The 25,584-nt window shown below is 34.6% G+C and overlaps 15 protein-coding genes and 1 pseudogene across 16 annotated transcripts, besides 5 other annotated features; 10 read left to right on the forward strand and 6 right to left on the reverse strand.

Moving 5' to 3' along the window:
• Positions 1-13,874: part of a mobile genetic element that runs on past the window's edge.
• TVAGG3_0217710 (His-Me finger endonucleases family) lies at positions 704-1,288 on the forward strand (the record flags this gene model as incomplete). The annotated part of the gene is made up of 1 exon (XM_051226863.1): positions 704-1,288. One exon carries the CDS (start codon positions 704-706, stop codon positions 1,286-1,288), a length of 585 nt encoding a protein of 194 aa, XP_051111849.1.
• Positions 1,325-2,185, forward strand: TVAGG3_0217720 (uncharacterized protein; the record flags this gene model as incomplete). The annotated part of the gene is made up of 1 exon (XM_051226864.1): positions 1,325-2,185. The coding sequence occupies one exon, from the start codon at positions 1,325-1,327 to the stop codon at positions 2,183-2,185; it is 861 nt and encodes a 286-aa protein (XP_051111850.1).
• Positions 3,163-3,483, forward strand: TVAGG3_0217730 (organellar and viral DNA polymerase type B; the record flags this gene model as incomplete). The annotated part of the gene is made up of 1 exon (XM_051226865.1): positions 3,163-3,483. The coding sequence occupies one exon, from the start codon at positions 3,163-3,165 to the stop codon at positions 3,481-3,483; it is 321 nt and encodes a 106-aa protein (XP_051111851.1).
• Positions 4,665-5,294, forward strand: TVAGG3_0217740 (KilA, N-terminal/APSES-type HTH, DNA-binding family; the record flags this gene model as incomplete). Its single annotated transcript, XM_051226866.1, has 1 exon — positions 4,665-5,294. A coding segment is annotated over one exon (630 nt), but the record flags the coding sequence as incomplete, so codon positions are not given.
• On the forward strand, positions 7,065-7,510 carry TVAGG3_0217750 (uncharacterized protein; the record flags this gene model as incomplete). The annotated part of the gene is made up of 1 exon (XM_051226867.1): positions 7,065-7,510. A coding segment is annotated over one exon (446 nt), but the record flags the coding sequence as incomplete, so codon positions are not given.
• On the reverse strand, positions 9,249-10,037 carry TVAGG3_0217760 (uncharacterized protein; the record flags this gene model as incomplete). Its single annotated transcript, XM_051226868.1, has 1 exon — positions 9,249-10,037. One exon carries the CDS (start codon positions 10,035-10,037, stop codon positions 9,249-9,251), a length of 789 nt encoding a protein of 262 aa, XP_051111854.1.
• Positions 13,875-14,707: 833 nt separating the features above from the next.
• On the reverse strand, positions 14,708-14,914 carry TVAGG3_0217770 (protein of unknown function, DUF4106 family; the record flags this gene model as incomplete). The annotated part of the gene is made up of 1 exon (XM_051226869.1): positions 14,708-14,914. One exon carries the CDS (start codon positions 14,912-14,914, stop codon positions 14,708-14,710), a length of 207 nt encoding a protein of 68 aa, XP_051111855.1.
• An 829-nt stretch (positions 14,915-15,743) lies between these two features.
• On the reverse strand, positions 15,744-16,197 carry TVAGG3_0217780 (protein of unknown function, DUF4106 family; the record flags this gene model as incomplete). The annotated part of the gene is made up of 1 exon (XM_051226870.1): positions 15,744-16,197. A coding segment is annotated over one exon (454 nt), but the record flags the coding sequence as incomplete, so codon positions are not given.
• Positions 16,198-16,336: 139 nt separating this feature from the next.
• Positions 16,337-16,373: a terminal%2Cinverted (terminal inverted repeat of MuDR-5_TvMULE4 transposon ID:TVAGG3_0217790).
• Positions 16,337-16,654: a mobile genetic element.
• Positions 16,655-17,279: a terminal%2Cinverted (terminal inverted repeat of Maverick-1C transposon ID:TVAGG3_0217800).
• Positions 16,655-25,584: part of a mobile genetic element that runs on past the window's edge.
• On the reverse strand, positions 17,280-17,807 carry TVAGG3_0217810 (protein of unknown function, DUF4107 family; the record flags this gene model as incomplete). Its single annotated transcript, XM_001297479.1, has 1 exon — positions 17,280-17,807. The coding sequence occupies one exon, from the start codon at positions 17,805-17,807 to the stop codon at positions 17,280-17,282; it is 528 nt and encodes a 175-aa protein (XP_001297480.1).
• TVAGG3_0217820 (uncharacterized protein) lies at positions 18,961-19,473 on the forward strand (the record flags this gene model as incomplete). The annotated part of the gene is made up of 1 exon (XM_051226871.1): positions 18,961-19,473. A coding segment is annotated over one exon (513 nt), but the record flags the coding sequence as incomplete, so codon positions are not given.
• On the reverse strand, positions 19,812-20,213 carry TVAGG3_0217830 (uncharacterized protein; the record flags this gene model as incomplete). The annotated part of the gene is made up of 1 exon (XM_051226872.1): positions 19,812-20,213. One exon carries the CDS (start codon positions 20,211-20,213, stop codon positions 19,812-19,814), a length of 402 nt encoding a protein of 133 aa, XP_051111858.1.
• On the forward strand, positions 20,239-20,853 carry TVAGG3_0217840 (uncharacterized protein; the record flags this gene model as incomplete). Its single annotated transcript, XM_051226873.1, has 1 exon — positions 20,239-20,853. The coding sequence occupies one exon, from the start codon at positions 20,239-20,241 to the stop codon at positions 20,851-20,853; it is 615 nt and encodes a 204-aa protein (XP_051111859.1).
• TVAGG3_0217850 lies at positions 21,050-21,824 on the reverse strand (annotated as a pseudogene). The gene has a single exon. A coding segment is annotated over exon 1 (775 nt).
• TVAGG3_0217860 (organellar and viral DNA polymerase type B) lies at positions 21,842-22,245 on the forward strand (the record flags this gene model as incomplete). Its single annotated transcript, XM_051226874.1, has 1 exon — positions 21,842-22,245. A coding segment is annotated over one exon (404 nt), but the record flags the coding sequence as incomplete, so codon positions are not given.
• Positions 22,481-23,392, forward strand: TVAGG3_0217870 (uncharacterized protein; the record flags this gene model as incomplete). The annotated part of the gene is made up of 1 exon (XM_051226875.1): positions 22,481-23,392. A coding segment is annotated over one exon (912 nt), but the record flags the coding sequence as incomplete, so codon positions are not given.
• On the forward strand, positions 23,875-24,840 carry TVAGG3_0217880 (keratin-associated protein family; the record flags this gene model as incomplete). The annotated part of the gene is made up of 1 exon (XM_051226876.1): positions 23,875-24,840. A coding segment is annotated over one exon (966 nt), but the record flags the coding sequence as incomplete, so codon positions are not given.

Here is a 25,584-nt window from a genome sequence, read left to right on the forward strand (position 1 = left end):
AACGAAAAAATATACTATGTCGACCTTAACGCTGCGTACATGAGGTTTGTCGAATATATTCCGACTGGAATTCCAAACGAAGATGGTGAGTTCCCGGGAAGGAACTATACAGTTGGAAAAGTCATACAACAAATGTATGATATTAGGAAAGCTTCAAATCCCAAACTTGCAATGACACTCAAATTGCTTATGAATTCGACATGGGGATATTCCATTAAAAAACCTCAAAAGATGAAGAGTAAACACTATGAGAAGGTCGACAACTTTGTTGAAAGGTTTTCTCCTTTTGTTTTGAAGTACGAGTTCACCGAAGGTCAAAATGGCTTAGTAACCACATTAAAACCTATTGTCGAACATTGGTCTTACCCTCAGTTCGCAAAGGCAGTCCTTGACAACTACAACAAATTCTTCTCCGAGGTCAAATCCAAAGTGAAGGTTTACTATGAGAACATCGATGCACTCATGACGAACGAAGAAGGCTATAACAAACTCATTGAAATGGGTTTAGTCGGTGAAAAGATGGGTCAATTCAAATTGGACAAAATTTTCACCGAAGTTCATGTCCTCTCCAAGCGTAAGTACTGGGGTGTTAAAGAAGATGGTGAAATAGTTAAACATTGCATGAAATAAAAAATTGCATGAAGTTAAACATTGCATGAAATAAAACATTTTTTTAAAAAAACATTTTTTTATTTTATTTGAAATGTACGCTGAGTTTGTTGAAGAAGACCGTTGGGAAACTTGTTTGTTAGATGAGAAATATGAAATTCACTGTTGTGAGTCATTTGAAGTCAGAAACAAAAAGACAAAAAGAGTTTTAAGCGAATGGGAGCGAAATGACGGATATACTACTATGAGGATGAGTGGAAAACACTATCTTAAACATGTTGTCATTGCAACTCATTTTATACCGAATCCTAACAATTTACCTTTTGTAGACCATATAAACCATATAAGAAACGACAATAGACTTGAAAACTTGCGTTGGGTCACTCGTTCTGAAAACAGTAAGAACATAGGCAATTTTAGAGATATTGTATTCGAATTTGTCGACGAACTAGAAGATGAAACAATTGAAATTACAGACTATGGTAAGCATACGTTTGAGTTTTACTACTATAGCGAAGAACAAGACTCTTTCTACTTTTATACCGGCGTAAACTATAGGAAATTACAAGTATGTTTTACTAAGGCAGGCTATGCTTATGTAAACACTAGAGATACAGATGGAAAACACGTTAAAATACTTCTTAACAAATTCAAGAAGCTATATGGCATACCATTTTAAAACGTTTTTAAAACAGTATATTTTTACATATATAAAATGCTTCAGGTTGAAAAACAAAGAACAAAAGTAGCAGATACAAAACCGTTAGACTATATCTTTACAAACGCTGGTAGGAATATTTCAGATGAAGAAATTTCATCCGGAGCTTACAGGTTTGACTATCCAGTTCGTTGGCTTCAAAGTCCTTCAGATGCAAAGGCAATAGGATTTAGAAGAGTTTTGTTTTCAAATAGAACTAACGCGTTTATGTTCGCAGTATATTTTCATGGTCAGTATAAAGGCTCTGACGGTCTAATAGAAAAATTTGACGAAATGAAAATCTTTACAATTCGTTCAGACGAAAGTCTTGAAAAAACTCTAAATGACTTTCAAACTCAAATAAACAAATACTACTGGGAATTTCAAGAAAAATACGACTCTTTACTAAATGGAACATACTATCTAAAACTAGAATACGACAAGATGAACTCCACAGTTTCATTTCAAAAGATTGAAATTAACCCTCCAAGAGATACAGAGTTTTTATATTGGGGGGTGGACAGACGTTCTTGGGCACAATTTCTTCGGTTACTAAACCAGAACGAACCATTGCCACCAGATGGTCCATTTAAATTTATACTCCCACCAGCAGATTTGACAGTTTATAGAAACGTGTTTGACCCTCAAAATGTCATGTGTCATGCAAGTTTCAGTTCAAGCAACAACAGTTTTCTGTGTATCGGTAAGGACTTTTATGACTTTGCTTCTAAATTCTACGAACCACCTAGTAACAGTTTCTCTGACTTTCAAGTTTGGTTCACAACAAACGGTGTGCAGCATATAATACCATTGTACTATGACTTTTATCTCGAATTGTCTTTCATATACAACTACGGAAAAGTGCTGAAAAAGTATTGAAAAATATATTTTAGGTGAAGAGGTGAGATCTCACCTCTTTTCTCACCTCTTTTTTCACCCGTTGAATTTTCATGAATTTCCTTAAGATAGAAAAAATATATTTTAGGGTAGATGGTTTTTAGGTGTCACCAGGTCCCCAGGTCCCCAGGTCAATTTAACTTCTCTGAAAAAATGAGACAACATGACATTTAGACAACAACACAGGAAATAAACTTCATCGTATATGTTTTGTCATGAATTTCCTTAAGATAGAAAATATATTTTAGGTGAAGTGGTGAGATCTCACCTCACCTCTTTTCTCACCTCTTGAATTTTCATGAATTTTCCCGAAATAAAAAAAGTTAGTTTTTTAAAAAAAATATTTTTTATTTTTATTGTAAGAACATGTTAGCAACAACAGCACCAAACTCGTTAGTCATGAACCCAACTTCAATGTTAGTAGAGATGAAAAGCTTCATTCCTTCTTCATATACTTTCGAAACAGAAATCCAGAAGATAAAGCAGAACTTCTCCAAGGAGATTTAGACTGTAGTGCGAAAGATGAAACAAATGAAGAATATCTTTATGAAATGCAGGATATTATTGACCATCTACCTAAACTTCCTGAAATACAACAACAAAAGCTCACTATTCCAGAATTCGATGAAATAGAAGTCAAAGCAACTGACTCAGTAGAAACCAAGAAGTTCATACGTAAGGTAAACTATGAGTTTCTTGGATTTCATTGCAACCACAAAGTTATGGACAAAGATTGCGATATGTTATATAAGAACATCTCTGACATATACAAATCTGAAGAATTTAAGACCTACGACAACTTTGTTTCGTTAGTTGCAAAATGTGTATGGCAGATAAGAGATAAAGATAGAAGAGGTAAAGTATGGAATGGACAAATAAAACCAACAACTTTTGAGTTAAAGAAAACCATTGACGCCTTAGTTGTTCTAGCAGGTCAAATTTCAATGTATAACGCAAAAATGAATCCGCAATGTTCAAAATGTAAAGCAGCAATGAGGAAATATAACTACTCCGTCAAAGAGATAGAAAGAATGCGAAACGACTATGCAGATTTAAAGAAAGAAGTAGAGAAACCAGCAGAAGATAAAATGGACATGTTGACATTTCTAAACAAAAACTATCCAACAGCTGACGATTTCCTTCTATCTGATGTCAAGAAGAAATATAAAGAAACATTCGGCATTGTGAAAACTTTTGACATACTGACAGAAGAAATAGAAGCTACAAAACTGTTTAGGATTTCAAATATACATCGTACAATTCATGTAAAACGCTTGTGAAAAAGAGGTGAGAAAAGAGGTGAGAAAACAGGTGAGATCTCACCACTTCACCTAAAATATATTTTTGCTGAGTAAAATGACCAAATTTCATGATATAACTGTATTTTTTTGACGAAGTGAACTTTGACACTTCATAAAAAAAATCCCTGAAATCGTGAAAATTTGCGAGTAGTAAAAAAAAACTGGTCGCCTAAAACTCATGAAAATCGTAAAAAATTGCGAGTACGGAAAAAACCATAGTCGCCTAAAACTCATGAAAATCGTAAAAAATTGCGAGTACGGAAAAAACCGTAGTCGCCTAAAACTCATGAAAATCGTGAAATTTCTCTAGACCGACTTTTTTCGGTCTTGCATAAAACTCTATGAAAATCGTGAAAAAAACTCTATGAAATCATATCTTTTATACAAGATAGAAAAAATAAAATTAACGTTAGTTTTTATTTTTTTTATTTTTTTATTTTGTATGTAAGAACAGAAAATGACAAACACTGAGTTTGAAACAGTTAAAAAGATAGACAATGAGACCAAGGTGGTTAGAATAGGTGATTTAAACGTAAGATACTCAAAGAAATACAACAAATATTCTTTGTCAGACATTTTAACACTATCTGAAGGAAAGAAAGCACACGACTGGGTTAGAAATGCTTCTACTCAGAAAATTTTGACAAAAAATCCTGAGCTTATGATATCAGTAAGATTCTATGGAACAAGAGCATATCTTATAGACAAAAGTCTTATACCAGTAGTTTTGTTCTGGATTGACCCAGTTGTTGGATATAATTTCATAACATATGGTTCATTCGATACGGAACGTTGCAGTGAAGGCTTAGTTTACATCGTTCAGAAACCGAAGGACTTCAATACAAAGAGATATAAGATAGGAAGAACATTTAATATAACTCAAAGATATGACAGTATAGTCAATAGAGTTAAGGTTGCGTTTGTTAACGATATGAGAGCTGCTGAAACAGAACTACTTGAAAAGTTTGAGAAAATGTATGGTGCTCCCATAAAAGGTAAAGAAACGTTTGAAGTAGATGAGATCGACAAAGCTATAAAAGTATTTGACGAAGTTGCTGAAAAATACATGTAAAGCGTTTATTTTTGGTCTTTTATACAAGATAGAAAATAACGCTAATTTTATTTTTATTTTATTTTTTATTTTGTATGTAAAGACAGATATGACAACAACAGAGAACACAACAACTGCTATCGTTCATGAAGCCATAAGTGAAGAATACGAGTGGGTTCAGTTTAACAAACAGTTACGTCTCATTCGTTCAGTCAAAGATGACATGTACCAAATGCAAAGTATTTTGACAGCATGTTTTGCACCAGATACTAAGGTTCCTAAAGACTGGTTTAGGAACCAAAGCACTATTGAACTTTTGAGCGAAGCACAGCGAGACAGACTTTTTTCTGAAAATCGTGAAGAACAGCGAGTGGGAGAAAAACCCCAGTCGCCAAAACTCTATGAAAATCGTGAAAAATTGCGAGTGGGAGAAAAACCCCAGTCGCCAAAACTCTATGAAAATCGTGAAAATTTGCCAAATGGTTTGAGAGGTTGGTATGTACATAGACTTCTTGTAAATGCTGTTGCAATGTGGGCTTCACCTCGTTACGCTTGGTATATTTACAGACTTCTTGACGAACTTCATAGACAAGAACGTGAAGAGCTAGAGAACAAGCTTGAAGCAAAAGACAAAAACATACAGAAAAGAATACCACGTTCGGTACCAAAAGGAAAGGAAAAGAACTATAAGTATATGATTTACACTGAAGAGATGGAAAATGAAGAAGACAGAGATATGGTTATGTTGCATTTAGTCAGAAGAAACAACAAAAGCTTTTACGACTTAGCTAAGATTTACAAATCTGACAGAAATTGGTTCTATCGCGAAAACTTACCGATTTCAATGACACCAAATGAAGATGTTAAACAGATAGTTCAAGATACTTTACCTCAAACACACTATGATATGAAAGGTTGTACAATACTTACATTCAAAGAAGATTTGCCGCTACTGAAGGAAAAGATAACAGAGTATTTTGACAACTTCAAAGAGGAAGAGTAAATGAACCATTTATTTTTCAAGCTTGACACCAAAGATGGCTCAGGTAGCTCTATAAGGTAAATTGTCTTGTCAAATCCTTCTGGCATTCCGAGTCCTTCCATCCGACAGGAAAAGTTTTTCCTTCCAACAGGAAAAAAATTTCCTTCCAACAGGAAAAGTTTTTCCTTCCAACAGGAAAAAATTTTCCTTCCAACAGGAAAAAATTTTCCTTCCAACAGGAAAAAATTTTCCTTCCGACAGGAAAAATTTTTCCAGTTGTCCGTCCGTAAACCATTCAAATTTTCGAAAATTGAGAACTTTTTGGCCGACCTTCAGGAAAAATTTTTCTTTCCGACAGGAAAAATTTTTCTTTCCGACAGGAAAAGTTTTTCTTTCCGACAGGAAAAGTTTTTCTTTCCGACAGGAAAAGTCCTTCCTTCCGACAGGAAAAGTCCTTCCTTCCGACAGGAAAAGTCCTTCCTTCCGACAGGAAAAGACCTTCCTTCCGACAGGACACAAACGGATGGCTGACGTACCACCAACCGAGTCCATTCCAAAGCCAGAAGAACCGACAGCCCCAGCACCACAACAGACTAAGACTCAAACACTTACATTTTTACGCTTGACTTTTTACAATTTGAACTTTGTTCGCGTAGATGTGAATTCTGAAAGAAGTATGAGGGTCTTGTATGACTTTGTACTTCTCCCATAGTTCATGTCTGTCAAACTTACCTGCCATGGACTCTTTCATAAGTTCCATGAAATCGTCTTCGGACAATCCGGGGAAAAGTACAATGTCAGTAAGTATTCTCTTTACATCCTTACTTAAACTCTTTGCTGTCTGTACACAAATGACAACTGAGATGTTAAAGTGTCTGAGCTTCTTAAGAATTCGACACATGTCTTGTTCTCTATTCTTTAACAAAGGATGAGAAGCAAAGTCATCTAAGATAAGAAGACATCTGTGAGGGTAAGTCTTCCAATCGTAAGATTGCAATTTCTTCGAAATGTATTCTATCTCTTTCTGTTTGTTTCGGAAGTGTTTCTTCTCTAATATTCTCTGAATTTCCTCATTTGGGTCTTTAAACTTCGAATTGACATACTCATTTATAGCATTGTACTTCAAAACTCTTCTTTGGTACTTCTTTATCCAATCTAACAACTCAGAGTCTTTTATACATACTAACTTAGACTTTTTTATAATATCTTTGAACGAATTGACGGTTTGGTCAAATTGACCAGAAGTACTACAAATGACTACTAACTCATAGAATGGGTTCTTCTCATCTAGTTCTTGTTGTTGTGCAGCCATTTTAAGATAAGTGAAAGTCTTACCCGACCCAGGTGGTGCGATTAGACCTGTTATACCATTCTGAGCAAATAAGAACTTGTCATGTATGGGTTTTATCTGAGCATTTTCCAACTTCCTCTTGTTCTTGTTTAAAACATTCTCAAATTTCTTGTCAATGTCAGCAAACTTTTTTTCTAACATATTTTTAGAAAAATTAAAATTTTATCTTTTAGAAAATGTCTAGCGATTTCGCTATCTATATTCGAGACAAGCTTTTCGACAGCAAAACATCTGTCGACCATAAAATCTTACATAGTGTAAACAAGAAAGGGGAATTTGTTCTAAAGTTCTGTTTCTGGGAATATGACAAGAACCATAAAACCTTAAGCAGAGAAGTCTTAAAATTTGTCAATGACAGACTTGTTGACAGAGATGACGCCTCTTGGAGAGATGAAGTCCAACAAAACTTCTTAGAATGCAAAGAAGACACATGCGCTGTTCTTGAAAATGAAATAGAAAACAGAATAGAAGAGCTATTAAATGACAAAGCACTTTTACAAAAATATGGTTCTGAGAAGTTTGACATAACTCCACCAGAGAAGAAGAAGAGAGAAAAGAAAGAAAAGAAAGTAGAAGAAGAGAAGAAAGAACCAGTTCCAGAGAAGGGAGATATGACATGTAAAAATAAAATTTTATTTTTAGAACATTTCTGGGTCAATGTCAATGTTCTCTTCCTCTTTAGGAGCAAACACTGGCTTAGACTCTAAAATCTTTTTACCTAATTTACCTTGAACTTCAACTATCTTAGACTCATAATATTCATAGTCGTCTGCTTTCTTTGGTTCATAAGGTATAACAAGTTTGTATGCTTTGCCTTCTTTAAGGTTTGAGAACCTTCTGTCAAAACTTTCTTTGACTGTTAACAAACCTTCTATGTCTAAGTCTTCAAATTTCGCACCATTTTTAGTCACAATAGCAAACTTAACTGGTTCGATGTTCCAAACTTTGTCAAATGTAGACTTTTCAAAATGGTAGAAGTAAACATTCAAATATGTGAATGGGTCTAGTTCTTCTTTAAGTCCTGACATGTACTTGTTTACTGAGATGAATTTCGTCATCTTTTCTATCGGATAAAAAAAATATTTTTTTTAAAATTTACTCAGAAAAATTTTTCTTTGTATATATACCATTCTGTACGTCTAAAAGACTTTTGACATTTGCCAAGAATGTTCGTTTAGACGCTGTCATATAACCATACTCTTGACAATACTGTTTATACGAATCGTACAATGACCTTTCATCTAAACACTCAAAGTCAGTTTCATCTATGAACAGTTCATATACACTCTTGTTTGCTTCTAACAATGTTTGTCTCTCTTCGGTATGTGGAATTTGTCTTGGATTGAACTTAGAAATATCTAATGTCATGAAATATGAGAACAAGTGGTTGTAAAAGTCAGATGTCAAAGTTTCTGACAAAGCGTCAAAATATTCTGTATCTTGCATATGAGCTTCTGACGTTCTGACAACTACATATCTTCTGTCAGAACTTTCTAACTTCATCGGAACGGCGTTGTTTGAAACCATGATGAAATTTGCAACATTTTCACAAACTCTTTGGTCTCTATACTTTCTTTCAACAACTCCAACTTTGTCTGTTATAAGACTCTTCAAAGCATCTGAGTTCAAAACTTTGTTGTATCTATACTTTGAAGTTCGTTACATACTATAAGTTTCATATTCTCTATTGAAGAGTTAAATTTACCGCAGATGTTTTCTAAGTTTGTCATATTCGGATTCGAATAACCTTCTAACAGTTTGCATAAGATATCTGTAAAGAAAGTGTTCTTACCTGTTCCTTGTTTTCCAATTATAATGAGAGCAGTTTCATTTTTAGCACTTGGATGTTGTAAGATGTTTGCAAACCAACATAAGATATACTCATAGACTCTTTCGTTTCCATTGCATATAATTTCTTTGACATGGTCTAACCAAGCTTCTATAATATTTTCTTTCCATTCTACTTGTTCGTATTTATATCCAGTGAAGATAGAATAGAAGTTTGGAGAAGGTGTATAGAACTTTATACCACGAACTGAAAAATCTTCAAGTTTTGACAATAAGATATCCCAAGCATCTAACATCTTCATACCAACTTGTACGACTTTTATTTTCTTAAGTTTCTGTTTACATTCTTGTTCTGAAACTATTGTCGCTTTAGGTTTGTTAAAGACAACATCCCATTCTTTCATGACATAACATTCTGGGGCAGAGTCGACATAAATGACTAAACGTTTCAAATTCTCGACTGCTTTGTTATAGTCTCTAAATGGACACATATTTCTGAACGCTTGGAAGTCATAAAAATCTGAAACGTCTATTCTGTACATTTTTTTATAAAAATAAAAAAAAATATTTTTTTATTCTTGACTTTGTTGTTGCATTTGTTGTTCTTGAGCTATTTGTTGTTGAAGTTGTTCTTGTAGTACAATACTTTCACCAGTTGCATCTTCCAATTCGAAACTTTCTGCCGTCATTGACAAATACATAGGACATAAAAGTTTTACAGGAACAAAGTTTGCGTCAACTAAGGTTAAGTTTATGTTTGCTAAAGTGTTTGAGTTCACTAAAGCTGAAAACTCTGCATTCGAATGAACAATAGGCAAACCAGCAGAGAAAGTGTTGTTTATACGCATGAGTATCTTTTGGTCATAGTAGTTTCTGTCGACATTCGAATAGCACTTTGAACCTAAGTTTGAAACAATATATAAAATAGGTGTACTTAAAGTCAATGGAACAAATAGACCTTGTATGACACCTTTTCCTGTTATAGGAAACTGTTGGTAGTAAAAACCAGATATAAGTTTTGTATTATAGCTCATATCGTTTATACTAAACTCAGTCGGACATCCAAACATAATGAAACCTGCTCTAGTTGCAGCACATGTTACATCCGTCCTTAAAGTATTAAATAAGTCAACAAAACCTGTTGGTGGTATATCTGAGTAAGTATCTTCAAAGGAGTATTTTTTACCATTCACAACAATAAAATCTTCTGGTGTCAAAAGAGCAAAACAGGCTTTAGTCGTCATCGTGTTTAAGGTCAGTTTACAATATCGTCCTTGAGGACTTTGTAAGTTTGTTGTTATAGAATTATATGACTCAGGGTTTTTAGTCGTAATAGTATAAACCACTATGTCTTCTGCCATTTACATATATTTAAAAGTTTTTCTGAAAGTGGAGAAGAACTTCATCTAAACTTTCACATGGCGTTTCTTGAAGTTCTCTGTCTAAGAAGTTCAAATATTTTGTAAAGACATAGAACTTTCCTTTGTCTACACGAACAAACAAAACAGGGTCTTTCATATCGTTTCAAAAGTGTGTAAAGTCCTTTACATGAAATAAAGTCTATATTGTTTTTCTTCAAACATCTTTCAAGAAGTTTTGCCATTTACTTAGCAACTAAATTTTAATGAAATGTTGTGGTCGTCAAATATTTTTATGACGTCTGGGAAACTATATTTTAAGTTCAACGTTTCACCTCCTTTCATAACGTATATCTTGTCAATGACATTATATGAAACACCACAGCAAGCAATGTCGGGTTCTATTTCTTTGATGTTTATATCGTCTGCCTCTGTCAAAAGTTTCAATAGTTCTTTCAAAATTTCATGAGGTGCGATGACATATGAGTTCACTTTTACAGGGTTGTGTTCAACCAAGTTTAACATTATACCTAAAGCTTGACAAATCTTCTCCTGAGTTTTAAGTTTGTCTTTAAGTTGTTGGTAGTCATTTCGAATATCTGCAACAGAACTTAAGTCTCTGCTAACTTCAGGATATGTTGGTTGTTCTTTACAGGAACTATTGTTATACCATCTTCGTCTTCGTATGGTTTCCCCACTTCAACATCTCTGTCTTTGACATTGACAAAAACACTTTGACTGTTTGTTTGAGTTGGTGAATTTAACTTCACATCTGCCATCGCCATTAAATTTTGAAACACTCACGCTTCTATTTTTCGGAAATGACATTTTACTTAGAATAAAAAGATGGACGTATTTGAGTATCTCTTCGAATTGAAGCAAAACAAAGTTTACACACACAACAATACAAGTTCATTGACAGAGTAGTTCTTTATACAAACAATGGAAAATGTTATAGAATAGCAGTCTTTGCTGAACCAAAATATTTTCATAAAGCAAAGAAAGTTGGTATAACCGAGATGGTGAAAGTTCTTGAAGCAGACAAAAATATAACAACAAAACTGACCGATATTTCTAAAGGTAAGTTTATAATACAATACTATGTCAAAACTGGCGGTACTGTCAATATTTGACGGAGAGAAGTCAGTTCAAGAACAACTTACTGACCTGCTGCCAAATCTGCTCGATGGAAGCTGTCGTTATACCAATCTGAGGAGCCCAGCAGGTTTCATCGAACGAATCTTCAAAAGAGCATCTTCTGTGAAAAGTGCTATTGGTTTTGTAAACTTCTTTGCTTTCAATTCATTTGGACCGTCTCTGTCACCAGTATATTGTATTTGAACTGTACCAACAGTTGAAATACCACCCATAAAGTCTTCTGAGTCAGCAAAATGGAAGCCAAGCCAAAAGTTTGAACGGTCTCCATTTGTATATTGAGTGTTTTGACCTCCTGTATGAGTCCATACTTTCACATATGGCATAATAGAACTTTGCATTTCAGGGTTTATGGTTGTTGTGAAGTTGTTGTTAAAGTTCATAGCATCTAATCAAGTTGTATGACCATCTATCTTCAAACTGTAAGAATATTCTTCTCTTGGATAGTATTTGCCATCTATGTTTATATGATATTTAATACCGGGGTTGTAGAAACAAGAATAGTCATTTATAGTTCGTCTGAACAGTACAAACATAGTATCTGCATGTTTCATTGGCAGTTGTTAAGGCAATATCTGTTCTTGCACCTGGGTCAGCACTTTGGTTTCCAACTTCACCTGCAAAGTCTTTGACAGATATTTGGTGTATAGGGAACATAAGTGGAACTGCAATATATTTGGCAGCTAAAGCATTTGAAATATCTGGGTCCAACATATAGACTGCAAGTCTGCTTTCTATTCTCTTGCATTCAACTTTTCGCATGTGAACTTAACTGGGTCCAAGCATTCCAGCAGCATTGAAATAATAGTTTACTTCAGTGTTGAGGTTTGAGAAACCAAAGTCTAGGTCAACTTTGTCTTTGCAAATTCGGCGAATGACGTTTGATTTGCTCCCTTTAACGTCTGTAAGAGTGAATGGGTCTTGTGTTGGTGCAATGACTAAGTTATTTTTGCTTGGAGTAAGTTCGATAGAAATTTTTCCTGCCCAGTTTGGCAAGTATCTTAAAAACCTGAAGATGAGGAAAGATGACAAAGGAACTCTAAGTTTCAGTTTTACTTTGGTTACTGCTGCTGCAGTTTGTCCAGAAAGGTCAACATAAACTCCTGGAACGTTAGGGTCAATCTTTCTATTTTCTCAATAGTTGCATACTGGTCTGTTTGTTCTCTAGCTTGTGGTTGTACTGAGTTTCTCAAAGCGAACCATTCATAGTTTGCCCATGTTACTGTTTGAACTAAGTCAGAGTTAGAATATATCTTATATCCCATGAAAACTTCTGGAGCATATTGGTATCCGACATAGAAAATTCCATTGCAACCTTTCTTGTCAGACAACTTGGCAGAAGGTTTTATTTCAATGTCTTGTTCCACGTATAAGAATGAGTTGTCAATAGAAATTATATGAAACCTGTCGCAAGCAATATCTACTGTTGTTGAAGAACCTTCTCCAAACTCACCTACGTTTCCATAAGAAACAGCAGTTGTATATTCGTAAGTTCCAGGAACTATTTCTGACCTTCTAAATGGCATTGTCGCATTCGTTATACCATTCGGAAACATTTCCATTCATAGCATCCAAAACTGTTGGCGTTATATTCTGAGCGGCGTACATTTCATATGGGTAAAAATATAGAATAGTTGGATTTATATGTCATAATAGAACCCACGTGGACCAAGCTTTACTTTCTTCCTGACTGAGTTTTTAACTCTTCTTTTTCCTTCATTGCCACTACTTTCACTAGATGAAGTTACTTCTTCACTACTTTCACTTTGTTCTACTCTTCTCTTCTTCTTTGGTGTCGCTTTTGGTAACTTGCCTCTGCTTCAAGTTGTTGCATCTTTGTCTCATGTTCACCTAGTATGTTGTAAATTTCCCATGTCCTTTTTGCCTTTGGGCTCTGGTCGCCCATCTCAGGTAACCTATATCCTAGAAAGAGTTTGTCATAGTTTGTATTTGAGTCTTTGCGTATTGTTTGCATGACTCTTTCCTGAGTTTCCGGTTCAAGCTCTTCAAACAGTGCCTGTCCATATGAATATGCTCGTTTTCCAAATATATGTTTTTGTAGCCATTCTGGTTTTTCTTTCCATGTTACCAACTATATCTTTTGTGAATGGGAAAGCTTTTACCCAATGTTTCAGTCTTGGGTCATTTATTTCTGTAGTTGGTTTTATTTTGTCAAGGAACATGTTTTTTCAATACTAACATTTCATTTGGTACTGTCCATTTGAGTTTACTTAAATATTCATCCCTTCTCGGTTCATTGTCTGCAAAGTAAGTTTTTATGACATTTTGTAAACTTTCGTTGCAAGGTCATGTACAATAGGTTCTCTTCCTTCTCTATCCCTAACTTTCTTTCTAAACTCTTCACCAATATACCATCTCTATGGTTCTGTGTAGTTCTTTGAGATAAATGTTCTAGAACGTCAGGTGTTATATTTCCATCAGCCATGTTCATTTCATACTGGTCCAAATATCTGCATGTTTCATATCTTTCAATGGCATTAAAGCCGCGCTTAAAAATACCAGCTATATCTCGTTCACCATTCAATTCCATTGCGTCTACAACTTCTTGGAATTGTGGTTGTAAGTTTATGAACCACCTATCCGGGTTAGCTTTATGACCCCATCTCATTGTAGTTCCATCGTCTGCAGAAACAAAAGTAGGTTTGTTTCCATCTTGTTAGGTTCTGAATGAACTTTAAACAATGTTTCATTTCTATAGTTTTTCTTGAAATTTAAACCTTTTATTTTCAACCGAGTTCATCCGAAGATTGAACGTTAAATGCTCGTAAGTAAAAAGGGTTTGTTGTATTTGTGTACATTTTCTTTCAGTTCTTCCATTCTATGCTGAATATTTTCATCTGATGTTGGAGTCTTTTGTATGTCGGCGAACATTTTTCGATATTCTTCTACTATGTCAGCCGAATTTTTCTTAGACTCTTGAAATATTCCATATTCTCCGCATACTCTTGTTGAGGGTCAAGATTTTTCGGCTGTTCAAATCTTCATCTAGTTCTGTGAAGTTAGTTTCCAAAGGAGTGACTTGTTCGTTTCCTTCAGGCTCTTCTAGCTGTTGTTGCTGAACTATTTCTTCCATGTCTGGTTGTATCTGAACTAGTTCTTCCTGTGGAGTTTCTTGTACCTCATCTGCTGGCATTTCATATATTCCGAGACCGTTTTCAACAATTTCCCTTTCTAAGTCATCCGGACTCATAAACCTTTCTTCTTTCGTTCCGTCTCTATTTTTTACGCGTTTCATGACGAGAGTTGAATTGTCATTTAGCTCTGACATCAAATATCTCGGAGTAAATTCGTTCATGTCATTTGGATGATATGCTATTAAATCATATCCCTTAGCGAGCTTGTATTTTCCAGGTTTGAATTTATATCGTTTTGGTGCTGAGCCATAAAGCTAAATAGGTCCGGGTCAGTATTTCCATCCTTGAACTTTCTAATAGCTTCTTTATATCTGCCACTAAAGTCAATACTATCTGGGTAACCATAGTCTTCCTTAAGCCTTTTTAAGAATTCTTGGTTTCCTTGTTCTCTACTTCTTTTATGTCCTTGCTCTGTTTGTGGTTGTTGTTGTTGTGCAGGGTTTTGAACTGTTGGTTGTGGTGCTGGTTGTGGAGGTGGTGCAGGTGCAGGGTTTTGAACTGTTGGTTGTTGTGTTGGTTGTGGAGGTGGTTGTTGTGCTGGTTTTGGTGCATGCCTGTGTCTGTGTCCATGTGACGATGTAAATGTTTTAGGTAGTCCTGGTGCAGGTGCTTCTCTTGGAGGGTTTGGTGGTATATAAGTTCCACTAGCTAGTATATAAGTTCCACCAGCTGGTATATAAGTTCCACACAGCTGGCACATATGTTCCATCTGCAGCGTAATGTCCTACCTGACTTTTCGTTTTTAAGAAAGCATTTACTAGGTCTGTTTTGGTCTGTTGTAACTCTTTTTCTTGACTTTTCACAACAGTTGCTCTAACGCGTCATAGGCACTTTGAACTGCCTGTCTCGTTTGCTGCATCTGTTATTTTCGTCATATTTTGTGCTACTTCTTTTAACTCTTTGTCGAAAACCTTCAGACTTCAGTTTCTTTCCAGATGAGAAGTCGTTCACTTGTTTCACCTTACTATGAAGAGCTTCGAAGGCGTTCTTAAAGTCAGCATTTGTTAAAGTTTCATTTGAACTGTCTTCATCCGCTTGTATTTTTGTCCTTATTGACCCTATGAGTTGGGCTGCTTTAGCGTTGGCTTGGGCATCTAACCAGTCATTGTTAGCTTTTATATATTCTGCGCTTTTCATTGCCTTTTGCATGGCTGCGTCGTTATTTTTACTTTCTTGTGCTAAGTTTTCATACTGTACGGTTTGGTTCTGCAACTGTAAAAGTTTTTCTGCCTTTACATTTGCTTCAACTTCTTTTTTATACTCATCGCTATCCATATATGTCTTCAGGGCTTTTTGTTTTATCTCTTCATCTTTCAGTACTTTATATTGAGTAGTATGGTTTTTTTCAAATTTAAAACATCTTGTTCCATTTTTGCTACTTCTGCTGCTTTTTCTGACACTTTTTTCGCATATTCCTCTGTACTTAGTTCTTTCAGTTGTTCTTCTTTCTTCTTTTTCTCTACGTTTAACTCATTGAGTTTCTTTGTGTGTCTGTCATATTCTAGTTTCTTTTCGTTTTCACTTATTTGCTTCTGTATGTCTATGTTTGACTTTTTGACATCTGTTATTTGATTTTTGAGTGAACTCAAATTCATTTGACTTTGAGGGTTATAGGCTGTTCCGTCTGCAGCTCCACCATAGCCTGCCATTTTCGCTAAAAGTGCCGCTCTTAAACCTCCACTCTGTGCACCAATGACTCGGTTTAAAAGCATAGGATTGCTTGACATTTGTTGCAACATAGTGGGGTCATTCAGCATTTGTTGTTGCAACTGTTGTTGTGGTGTTAGTCTTACTATTGGATGTTTCAATGCTCTCTTCCTCTTACGTATATTCTTACGTAGCTTACGTGGCATTTTAAGTGAAGTTAAAAAGCGGTTTTATACTAAACATCTTCGGGGCTAGAGGGCACGAAGTGCCTGGAAGCCCCAATACCTTTTTTTTTTTTTAAGTTCTAAAATTAAATCTAAAATCAGATCATTTATAAAAATTAACGAGTGGGGGACAAACTCGCCCATTGTCACTTTTCATTAACCTTAAACTTGTAATTCCATTATTTTTAATTAACCTTATTTCTTTCCCAATTCCTGATTTATTTTATTCACTTACTATTAAAAGTCACATTTTAATAAAATATAATAATTTATTTATAGCATTTTTTACTATACTGTAATAAAAAATTAATTATAATAAATTAAATGTTTATTAAATCAAATGTTTTCTTTGCAATAATATTTTTAATGTTGAGTAAACAATGTTGGGATCAAGTGTATCATTTTTCAGACCTTTCTGAACAGCTTCAAGCATACTGATAGTTAGTATACAAGTCTTGGGTATGGTGGCACTGCGTTCCACCTTACCCAATACTTGTGAATTTGACACTTTACAAAACCGTTAACGTATATTTTACAACATGAACGCAAAAACTAACTTAACCTTAAATATTTACAAAGCCGCCAACAATTTCACCTCACTATCGTTCTCACTAACAACTTCACTAATGTTCTCATAAATTTTCCTCAATATCTTCATCATCAGTGTTAGCCCTATTGTAGTCATACTTGAAGCCATAAACTTTCTCTAACTTCTTAACGTACAATTTACATAACTTACCTTCGTCATCGTATGGTTTAATGATATAACTATTTCTATCTTTATAAACAGTCAATGAAAAGTCAACTGGTCTCGGATGTATTTGAAAGAACATGTTATGCTCAGGAAGGAAGAATAAATGTTTAAATGTATGTTTGTTATATGTTTTGATTTGTATGAGTTGCTTTTGTTCTGTCATTACATCCAAATAAAATAAAAATAATTTTAAAAAATAAAATAAAAAATAAATGATATCACCACCCTCACACGTATGAAAACATAGCACAAAAATAAATTTAGGTGAGATCTCACCTCTCTTTTCACCTGTTTTTTCACCCTGTTGAATTCATTGCTTTATAACTCTCTTCCTTGGTTTCTTTTTAGTTGCTTTCTTCACGTCTGTCTCCAACTTGACTATCTTTCTTCTTCGTCCATAATGATACCAATTACTTCCACCAGTCAATGGGTCAAATGGTCTTTCGTAAGGGTTTCCATACATTCCATAAGGTCCGTATGGATAAACCGCTGGTGGAGAAGAAACATTTTCTTTAGTTCCATCGAATCTATTTAAATGCATTGTTTCACCTTTCATCTGGTCATTAAAGTCTTTTGCGTGTTTTGCAAACTCATCGTCCTTTCCTAAAGCATTTTCTGACTCAGTCGCAACCAAATTGGATGCTTTATTTATGAGCCCTATTTTATTTAATCTTAACTTCTTTGCAACCCAGCCTCCAATCTTTCCTTTATTTGCATCTAATGTCTTTGAAACCCTTCCTCCACTCATTTTATTTACTGCGTCATAAGCTCCAAGTGCTTTTGCTCCAAATGCTAATGCTTTTGTTCCCATTGCGCCTAAAGCTGCCCAAGCTACCATTTACCCCATATTAAAATCATCTCTCTTCAATATTATCTCATAAAAGTTCTCGTTACTGGAGAAAGTCAATGAAACATAAACATTCTCACGGGCTTCACCCTCACCGCTTTGCGGTCTATCTAACTTCTTTCTATCTCATCTATTCGCTTCAAAATGTCTGAACAATTGCTAACATCTTCTACAACAGTTATTTCATCATGAACGACCTTTAAGAAACAGCTATTTAATATGCAATTTAAAATCATCTCAATAATGAGTCCATCCTTTCCATCTTTAGGTAGCACAACATCTTTCATTGAAGAAGGTTCGACAAGTCTTATGTTAAACTTACTGACAAAGTTTGTTATACTATAATGCTTCGGTGGCGAATACATGTAGTTTGAAAGACATAATATAGATTCTTCAGCAAATTCACTTATACTGGATTTTTAACAATGTTCTCACGAGACCAAACGCCACCAATTGACAATCTTGTAAGCAATCCTGCTGAGCCTTCAACTGTAAACGTCGATGGTAACATTCCACGAAGGTCATCTATTGACATCTTTGAGTCACTGAATTTAAATATTTTCTTAAAGCAATCGTCATTATCTAACCATGCAATAGCTTTGAAGTTTTCATTCGAATATACATCTGCTTCATTAAATGTAAAACCTGACTTCTTTGCAGAGGCGATTTTAAAATCTATTGCATTTGTTTCAAAATTATATGCTATGGTAACTTCTGAAGGTAATGGGTGTCCTTCTGCTATAAGTTGTTTTTCAATACCATTTGAAGCTTTGTGTTAAAAACTTTCATGTCATCTCCTGTATCTAAGTTCACATACACAGCAACAGGGAAACTATCTTGCTTCTTTGTTTCATCATTATATCTCAAAACATTAAAGTTCTTCAATAATATTGTCCTTCCTGCTGGAATACTTCTAACTTGTCTTATTTCAATAGCTTTCTCACCTCCTACATACTCTACCCAGTGTCTTGGATATTCATAAGTATACTGACTTTCTTGAATTTTGGTTGGTTTCATCATAACGTGTTCATAGTATATCTTTATACTCTTGTCAGTTAGACTCGGTGCTATGTTCTGAATATTTCTGACTTGCATTTTTAATGGAGATAAAATGAAGCATTTAATACATGACGTAGATGAAGACATGAATGAAACTACAGACAAACTTAACTCTTCTCTTATTCTTCCTTTCAGCAAAGATTATGAATTCTGTTCAAATGGTGTGTATTTCTATTGTGGAAAGATGGGTTCAGGTAAGACATTTAACCTCATTCGTCATATACTCATAACAGAGCGTTTAGGAAACGACTCTTACTATGACCAAATCATTATATCAGCAACTTCAGACTCTATGGATTCAACAGCGAAAACATTCATGAGTAAAGTTCAAGCATCTGTCGTTAAAGTTCCAGATAGCGAACTCATTGAATTTCTTCAACGTTACATTCGACGTAAGAGAAAATATTATGCTATTGTAGAGTTCATACAGTCAGGAATGCAAAAGACTTCAGAAGAGATGGAAAGAATTATTGACAAACACCACTTACGTCAGTACTCAGGAGTTTACGATATGAAACGACTGACAAACTACATTCTATCAAAACTTTCAAAATACCCCTTCAAAAAGTATCCTTCAAACACTCTGCTCGTTTGTGACGACTTCGCCGGAAAAGGTTTAGTGTCAAAGCCTGACTCACCATTAGCTAACATCATAACTAAAGTCAGACATTACCATTTAACTGTAGCAATACTTATGCAAACATGGCGTTTCCTTGCTTTAAACATAAAACGTCTCATAACTGACTTCGTTATCTTTCAAGGTTTCTCACGCTATGATATTGAACTCATTTGGAAACAGTCAGGTATAACATTACCTTTTGAAGAAATTTGGGAAGCATATAAGTCTCTCATCTCTCCTCGTTCATACCTTGAGATTCATATCATGACTAATACCATTAAAGTCAAAAATATTCCATGGGAACGACCAACATTGTTTTAAATCTTATGCTTTAATTGACTGATGGTAAACAAATTCCATGCATCTCTGTCGCCATTTCTGTTAATATTTTTGCTGTCATTCATATCATCCACTTCCCCATCCGTTAGCTTTTGAGGATATGCGTTAGAATAGCTGTTCTTAAATGAAGGCTTTTCACCTTTGAGAGCATAAACTCTATAACTTTCTGCATACTTTATGTTTGAACCTCCTGAGCCATCATTGACATAAATTTTTATAGGCTTCCACCCTTTGTTCATATTCCTGCTTCTTCCCTTTGCTCTTTTGTTCAGTAGTTCTACATCTTTATACACAGCACCTGTCTCAGTGAATTCAACAATATTTTCATTCGTTAGCTTTACATTCAAACCCTTGTCGAGTATATTGTTCATTTCATACATATAAAAGGTTTTTATTCTATATGAAATGAGAAGCAAATCCATCTTAGCTGGTGCCGTTAATGTTCCAATTGAACCAACATCAAATGTTGACTCACGAACGACAAACAATATTGTCATAAAGAACTATAGTTCGGAGTGTTTGAAAGAAAAAGAACCAGATCTTAAGTCGGTGAATTTAAACACAACTTCAAACGCTAACGCTACATCAGATGTTAAGTTAGAGTATCCACCACTGGACCAAGTTCTTTCAAGAGAAGCCAACGACAACCCTTACACAAATGTTCAAACAAATCCTTCAGATAACGTAGACCATTACCTTCTTCAGTTATACCAAACAATTTTACTCAAAGACGATAAGAAGCTTTTGACAAATCTTATAAGTAAGAACCAAATAATTCTAACAAAGGAGGACCTTGAAAATGTTATATCACGAATAACAGGAAAGCAATGTGTCATTGACTATCTCGACCCTGAAATCGAATGCTGTGGTCAAACTCCAATATTCATGAAAATAGGTAACATCCGCATCATTGAAACACCAGGTACTCCAGGAGTTGAGTTTAAGTATAAATATTCGAACGAGTATACAAAACTATCTACTTACTATAAGCTTTGTTTGAAATATGTTTTAGTAAATTAAAGCAATTTGTAATATCTATCCAAAACTTCTTCAACAGTATCGAACTCATCTTCATAATGCAAACCTAATCTTATTGACTTGGTGCAGTTTTCACTAACACAATATTTTTCTGTTCTCTTGACTGACATAACTAACTCATTTGTTTCATCAAACAGCAACAACCAAAGTTCATGACCTAATACATAACATTCATACTTTATATTTTTAGCTCTGAGTTCTCTTGTAAGCTGTTGCATTTAATATTTTCTAAAAAGTCAACTTCAACAGTCATTCGCACTGGTGCCTTCAGTTCTACAGGCTCTCCTTGAAAGTCAACAAGTCTGAATTGCATGTCTTTCAAATTATGAGGACTAATGCGAACCCATTTACCTAAATGAGTTGCTATGACAGGAACGTTTGGAATGAACATTGAATTTACTTCATAACAGAAGGATTTATATTCTACTGAACCTTTACTATTAACTCCTGAAATACCTGTGACATTAGCTATTTTTGACTCAATGTACAAACAATTGCCATAACATACGTATGGAACAGATTTCATCTCAATCGTTTTGTCAACACTTTTCAAAGGAAATGTCATATGGTATGCTCCCAAAAGAAGTTGTACTCTATGACATTCTTGGTATCTTAAACTCCTTCGCATAACTGAACTTCAAAACTCCTGCAATAAGTTTAACATTCATTAAGTTTTCTCCGTTATCCTTGTTTATTGTAGTATTTATGAGAGCATTTAACACTCCAGCTAATGTTTCCATCTTATATTCTACATTATTGTGAAATCTTATTTCGTGCTTCTTTCCATCTATTTCAAGCTCCATGAAATCTGTTTCATCTGTTATAACGAATGAAGCGATAGTATTAAAGTCAACCATTCTGAATGCAAGTGGCTCATTCTGTAGACCTAAGTTTGTTTGTAGTTTTACTGTCCCGTATTCGTTTGGGTCTGTACTTTGCAAATAGAACAACATTTTATTCTCATTAAAATATGAGTATAGCTGCATATGCGTATGAAGCTGACAGAGCTAAACGTTTATATTTTGGTCAATACTCTCTCACACTTACTGACAAATATATTGTTATTTCTGATGGAAATACCGAGAAATACATAACATGGAAGGACTATGAAAAGTTTGACCCCATTTTAACTCCATGCACTATGCCATTCATTGTAAATGGTGAAGTTGTCATGAAGAACGACACAACAGTATATAAGTCTGTTCATGAAGCGTTAGAATATATGTTGAATTATAATCCCGAAAGATTTGACCCAAGCACTACGCCATGTACAATGCCTTTTATTAAGGATGGTGAAATCGTAAGAGTTCCGGATTCAACGGTTTACACAGCTGTTCAAAACAGTTTACAAAACATTTTAGCGAATATCTTTAATTCAGAAACTACAGAAATAAAATTACCATATATAACAGATGCTAAAGAAATTAAATCAAAAACGACAACATTATTTACGTCACTTAATGATTTAATGACTTATATCATTAATATTCCTGCACCAACTATAGCATTTGATCCAAACTCGACGGTTTGCAGTGTACCTTTCATAAATGACAGTTCATTAATTACTTTAAGGGATTCGACAGTAAATGAATCATTAAAGGCGTCATTAATGAAAATCATTGATTTTAATTCATTCACGAATACATATAATTCATTCATTAATGTTTCATATGCTTCTAAAGAAGGTGAGCCAAAAACTATCGATAAAGCGGTGTATGAAATAAAAGCATCAACGACGAAATTGAATTCGTTAACTTTTGACGGTGATAGTTTCGTTAATGACATAACATCGGGGAAAACAATTTTAACGAAAGAATATTTAAAATCTCATGTTAGTGAGTTCGTTGAAATTGAAAAAGAAGGTGGAATTAAGTTCGATCCACTGAATTTCATTTTCAGCTTAGCGAATGCGGGTGTTAGTTTCGCTGAATGGACAACTATACAGAGTGAAATAAATGCAATATGGACGTTTTTGGGGTCAAAAGCGGGAATGGGTGAGCTTGTAAATGCTGCAAGAACATTAGGTGAAACAGGAAATTTTGTAGATGGTTTTAAAAGACTTGTTTCAAATGTTTTAACAAACACAAAGAAATTATTTAGATATACCGTACATAACGGACGGATTTTCGAACAGATAGCAACAAACCCTCCGGTTATGGCTGCGTTGATGATGGTTAGAGATATAAAACCACGTAACGACGGGAACGAAGAACATGAACAACAGGATACTGGTCGGGTTATTCGAGACATTAAAAACGTGTATCCTGAAGTTATTGATTTATTTAGAGGAGTTAATGATTCAATTTCAAAACATTCTATAACCCTCGATGAAGAGAATAAATTAACAGATTATATATTCGTCATTATTGCAGAATTAATGAAGAGAATAAATGAAAAAGGAATTGGTGATATCATTAATGTCAGCGATGTAATGATGAAAAGAAATTTTGACTCATTATTTACAAAACCGAAAACAGAATATAGTCTTTATGACGTAATTACCGAATTAATGAAAAGATTAATGATAATAAGAGTTCTGGCGGAAGAGTTGAATTAGAAGTGAATGATGTTAATGAGAAATTAGCCGAAAAAGCAAACAAAAATGAGCTTTTAGCTCTGAGTGATAAAGTCAAGAACCACGTTCATTATATAACTTCAGACGAACAGATTATAACGAACTACCATGGATATTTAACACGAAGTGATGAAGCGAAGACAAAAAATGTTAATGAAAGAAGATATAAATACATTCGTGCTAAAGGTTATGACATAAGCTGTACTGTACAGTATGATGTAGCTAAAGCACCAGAAGCATTTGGTTATACCGGTGAAATTTATGCCTCTACTTTCAATGTTAACGGTGTATTAGTTGAACCAAGATTTACTTTGAGAGTTAAGTCAAAAATAACGTTTGAAGATGCTATTAAAAGTAAAGCTGACAAAGTTGAACTTGAAGCAACGAACAAAGTTTTGAAATCTCATAAACACAACATCTCCGATATAAATGAACTTCAAGCTACATTAGACAGTAAAGCCGACAAGAACCATACACATAAATCCTTCACTACTGTTAGAGCAGACGACATAATATTGAACTATACCCTTGGTTCAAGTGCACCTTTAGAGAATCCAAGTACAAGCGTAAAAGATACACTAAACAATTTAGATAACAGTTGCAGGAATATTGAAGGTCATGCCAGAAACTTTGAAGCACATGAACTACCAGCAATGTTAGATAAGAAAGCCGACAAAACTTATGTAGATGAAAATTATGCAAAGAAGTCGGAAGTAAATGCTGCGCTTAATGGAAAAGCCGATAAAGAGCACGTGCATGAAGAATTTCAAACAATCAAGATTAAAGAAATTAAGGCATGCATCGAAATAGTAACAAAAACAGGAAGAGACGGTGCAACTGTACAAGAACAAAGAATTTATCCTCCTACTTTTCCTAATGGTTTAATAACAAACAATATAAATATTGTAGAAGGCAATAAAACTATAAACGTTAAACATGAACTTCTAACAATGAAGGCCCAGATTCTTGAAACCATATATCCTATAGGCTCTATTTATACGTCAATGAACTCAACAAATCCGGCAAGTGTTTTAGGTTTTGGTACGTGGGAACAGATTGTAGATAAATTCCTCTATTGTGCGAACTCTTCAAAGCAAACAGGTGGTTCGAAGAAAATTAAAGAAGCAAACCTTCCACCGCACACTCATACAGGAACTACAAACTTTTCTGGTGACCATAGTCACTCATTAAGAGACCATCCATTATACAACTCAGAATATTATGCTGGCAATGATGTTTTATCTCCAGATTATAACCATTCGGCAAAAAAGACTTTTCGACCAACTGAACCAGGAGGAAATCATTCACACACTTTCACAACAAATCCAACAGGTTCGGGTGCAGATTATATGCCTCCATTTATGACTGTATTCGCATGGTACCGCGTTCAATAAACACACTTGAGCCTTGACTCAAAGGATCTAGGCTTACCGCGTTCAATGAAATCTTTAACTTTACATAAATGAGCTTGAAAGAAGTATTCGAACAACATCCATGGAGGTCATTTAAGAAGTTCAATGAAGCTGCAAAGAGTTGGGGATTTACTAACAGAGCTGAAGTTAAAAAGTTCTTTGACAAAAATGTTGTACATCAAACAAAAATAAACCCTTACGACTACTTTTTACCAATTTACTCCAACACTCCAGACGCATACCAATTTGACACTCTCATTCAAAGCAGAAAAGGAGGACATAAACCATTCCTCATCTTCATAAATGTTAACACTCGCAAAGCTTTTGCGTATATAATGAGAAATAAAGGAACTCGTGAAGTGTTAAGAGTTTTACAAAAGTTTGTAGCAGAACATAACCCAAGTACTTTAACATCAGACCAAGACAGTGCATACCTCAGCAACGAAATCACAGAATTTCTCATTAAGCATAACATAACTCACTACACTACTGAAGACCATAACCATAATATTTTAGGTATCATTAATCGCTTCATAAGAACGCTCAGAGATTTAAATCAAGAGCGAGACTTTACCGAAGAAACAATGAAACATTTTCTCGAAGTATATAATTCCTCAACACATTCTACAACAGGACATACACCAAATTCAATGACACAACAACAAGAAGAAAAGTATATACAAAAGAAACGAAGCCAAACACAAAATATCAGAAATTCAACACAAT

Source organism: Trichomonas vaginalis, chromosome IV (genome assembly GCF_026262505.1).
Source record: "Trichomonas vaginalis G3 chromosome IV, whole genome shotgun sequence".
Taxonomy (NCBI): Eukaryota; Parabasalia; order Trichomonadida; family Trichomonadidae; genus Trichomonas; species Trichomonas vaginalis.